Source organism: Coffea eugenioides, chromosome 1 (genome assembly GCF_003713205.1).
Source record: "Coffea eugenioides isolate CCC68of chromosome 1, Ceug_1.0, whole genome shotgun sequence".
Taxonomy (NCBI): Eukaryota; Viridiplantae; Streptophyta; class Magnoliopsida; order Gentianales; family Rubiaceae; genus Coffea; species Coffea eugenioides.
Genome location: NC_040035.1, coordinates 33,569,594 through 33,573,103, shown reverse-complemented (window position 1 = coordinate 33,573,103; position 3,510 = coordinate 33,569,594). Strand labels below are relative to the sequence as shown.

The 3,510-nt window shown below is 32.8% G+C and overlaps 1 protein-coding gene across 1 annotated transcript; it reads left to right on the top strand.

Annotated features, from left to right (window-relative positions):
- The first annotated feature begins 320 nt into the window (after nucleotides 1–320).
- On the top strand, nucleotides 321–788 carry LOC113770823 (agamous-like MADS-box protein AGL62). The gene has a single exon (XM_027315419.1). It carries the CDS (start codon nucleotides 321–323, stop codon nucleotides 786–788), a length of 468 nt encoding a protein of 155 aa, XP_027171220.1.
- The last annotated feature ends 2,722 nt before the right edge of the window (nucleotides 789–3,510 follow it).

Here is a 3,510-nt window from a genome sequence, read left to right as displayed (position 1 = left end):
AAAATATTTAATTGAAGCATGGATACTGATTGTAAAACCGTTTAGAAACTAGATTAGGAAAAAAATTTAATGCAAATCTTTGACACGTGGAAGCTAATTGAACAATTGTTCAGAGGCTTGATTTGGTAAGTTTTAAATGCGTTAGATTGCGGTTAAATATGATTCCAATTTGAATTAATTTTTTTCCATATAAGACAAGGTCACAATAGGAAAAGCGGCATCAATGGCATGAAGAAAACCCTATAAATACCACTCTTCTTCTCAAATATTGACATTGTGAATCGATCAGATCAAGTCACCAAAAGGTTCCTGTAGTTGAAATGGAGAAAAAGAACAATCTCCATGATAACTTCTCAAAGCGTCGCAATGACCTTTTCATGAAAGCCAGCAAACTTTGCACTCTTAATGGTGCAGAACTTGCTCTGTTGGTGTTCTCGCCTGGAAAAAAGGCTTACGCTTTTGGTCATTCATCTTTCGAATCTGTCATTGATAAGTTCCTTGGAAACAAGCCATCACCTAGCATCCACGGTGGCACTGATCACCATGTTGTTGCCAATCACCATGGTGATAACATTTCTGAGCTCAATAAATTTATCGACCTTAAAAAACAATTGAAAGCCAACAAAAAACGTGAAGAAGTTCTTGTTCAGATGATACAAGAAGGCCAGCGCAAGAATTGGTGGCAGGCTCCAATTGAAGAGATGAATCTGGAGCAACTTCTGAAGTTGGAGAAGGCACTGAAAGGACTTAAAAAGAAGATTCAGGATGAACTTAAGCGCCAGATTTAGGCAGCAGAAATATCTCAGTTCTTGTTTGAGAATGTAGTTTTTGAAAAAGATAAAGGGTCCTTTCAATGTTATACCCTAATGGATTCCCCTAATTACCGAGCTATGTTTGCAAATCTTTCAATACATATAAGATTGTGGTCTCGACTCTTGAGTTATTCTCATGTATCTTTTTTTTTTGAATTATGTCAAAGTAATTCTAAGTCTTTGCTGCATGGATCTCTTCTAATAAGGTGCCCTAATCATGCGTCAGGGCAAAACCTCAATTCAAAGTTTTCGCTTGCTATAAGTTTTTGTTGTGTCCTGTGCATCCAGTTTTAAGGTTGTAATGTATTCGCTATCGAGGCCCTAAATAAAATTGTTATTTATCTTTAGTAAAGTTTTTGTTTTTTTTGCCCTTTGCTCATTGATCATGAAACACTGGTATTTGATTGAAGTATGAAATTTTATGAAAAAATTAATTTTCCATCCATATAAATAGGAAGAATATATAGAAAGCATAACATCTTTTAGTTTCCTTATATTCAACTATATTAATTTCTCTCTTCCTTTACATTGTTTTTCTTCTGGATTATCCTATGCACAATGTGGTGAAAAAAAAAACATATACAAAGGCTTTTGATTTTCAAATCCATCACATAATTCATAAGGAAAAATGTAAACTCATTTGTCTAGTCAGGGTTTAGTTCTTCCCATAAATGACTAAATTAATAAATTTTATCATTTTAATTGCACCCACTTTTTTTCCTTAATTGCCTCCATTTTGTTGAAATAATCAAAAAAACAGATTGAGTTGTCGTGATTATCTACAACTTTTATGTTTTGGTAAGAAAGGACTAAATCGAATAGTTTGGGTTGCCATCGAACAAACACTTGCCCTTTAAAGGATTTGATTGACCTGCGCCACATTTGTTGGATGAACCATTTTTTCGCCTTTACTCGCTTCTTATGGTAGCAAGAGAAGGTTGGACCATAAGGTGAGGGCCCCCTTTATAGTTTAATTTTTCAAAATAAAAAATTAAAGAATCATATTAACAAATTTCATATTGTATCCTACATGTTGATCCAAGGATCTGATTAAATATAATTTGCTGAAGAAAACCCTCATCCAAAAAAAAAAAAAAAAACAAAGATCATGTGAAAACGATATAATACCATAAATTGTCATTAATTCTCCAATCTCCAATGCAACTCAACCAAAAAGAAACTGTAAAAACATAAAACACTTCTTCAACATAATTCATTTTCTCTTTAAGACAATAAGTAATACAATAGAGCGATTCAAATTGCTCTATAGGCAAGCACGAAGAAACTTCCTCAAAAATTTTCATTAAATACCTTGAGGTGACTTATACTCTTGGGATTTTCATTAATTAGCATTGGCTGGCTGAGAAATAAAAGGATTAACTAAAAATGAAGAACAATTTCAACCTTGAATAGTTTACTTTTTAATCCTGACAAAAGTACATTTTATAAGCTAAACCAGTGAGTTAAACAATATTCTGCATACCGTAACAAAGGTTACTTGATTTATATCTCTTAGCAATAGAAGATAAGATTATATAAGTTCAACATAGTATTTGGAAACCAATAGAAAATCAGCGCAGGTATTAGGTTTAGTGACTTCAATCAATATTCCCATTATTCCCACGTAAACATTTATGTTGTGACATTGTCGTTGAAGAAATCTGTAATTTTCATCCGAATAGTTTTGTCATGCATTTAAAAATTTTGATAATAAGCAAATATGTGACATTGCAGACCAAAAAGTTATTGTTTTATTGACCACGTGATATATAATGTTAAATTGTTTAAGCAATTACGATAGAAACTCCAACTTAAAAGATAATATTATTTTGGATGTTAAATTGTTTAAGCAATTACGATGGAATCATAGCTCTATCCTAAGGGGCATGGTATTTGTTCTTTTTTTTTTTTTTTTTGGTTCTGCATGAAGGCATGGTATTTTCCAAACGTGGAGGTAAGAGATTGGAGTGGGCACAATTGCATATGGTTGTTATACATTTTTTTTGGTTTAAATTTGGTGTAGATCTACATGTACAGATGTTGTTATATATTGCAATTTGTGTACAGGAACACAATTTACATGTACGAAAAATTATATGACTATATATTAGATTGTTTAAAAACTGCAAAAATTGTACGATAGTACAAAAACCCAACTAAGCCTATTCTCTAAGTTATGAAGATAGATTTTCACCTAGTGAAGAATTGAGCTTTTTCCATAGATATGGACTCGTTTTCTGTGAATTTCTTAATTTCCTCATTGTCTTGTCTGCACTATTTCCACAAATGTCATGCATTCTGAAACGTCATGCTCTTGAACCTATTAACGAGGCAAGTGATACAACAATGGTTAAAACCATCAATTACACTTACATTTCTTGAGCTGGAAGGTACGTGTAAGGTTTATTATCGACTATCCAGTGTTTCAGGAACGTGAATCTTGAACATATTTTGCAATTTGGATCATCCGAATCAGATGGACTGAAATGGGACACAAGTATACCGGGAGAAGATTCAGATGGAATTCTTCTTCCATCTGATCAAGAGAGGCCCTGGTGTCGAGTAACTTCATCATCCTTTTATTATTTCAAAAAAAAAAAAAAAATGCACGGTAAAAGTTGACAAGCTTTCTTGTTCTATAGTCTGTCTATTCCACAAGTTCGGATTCTCTATCCTTTCTTCTATGTCGATCTCTATT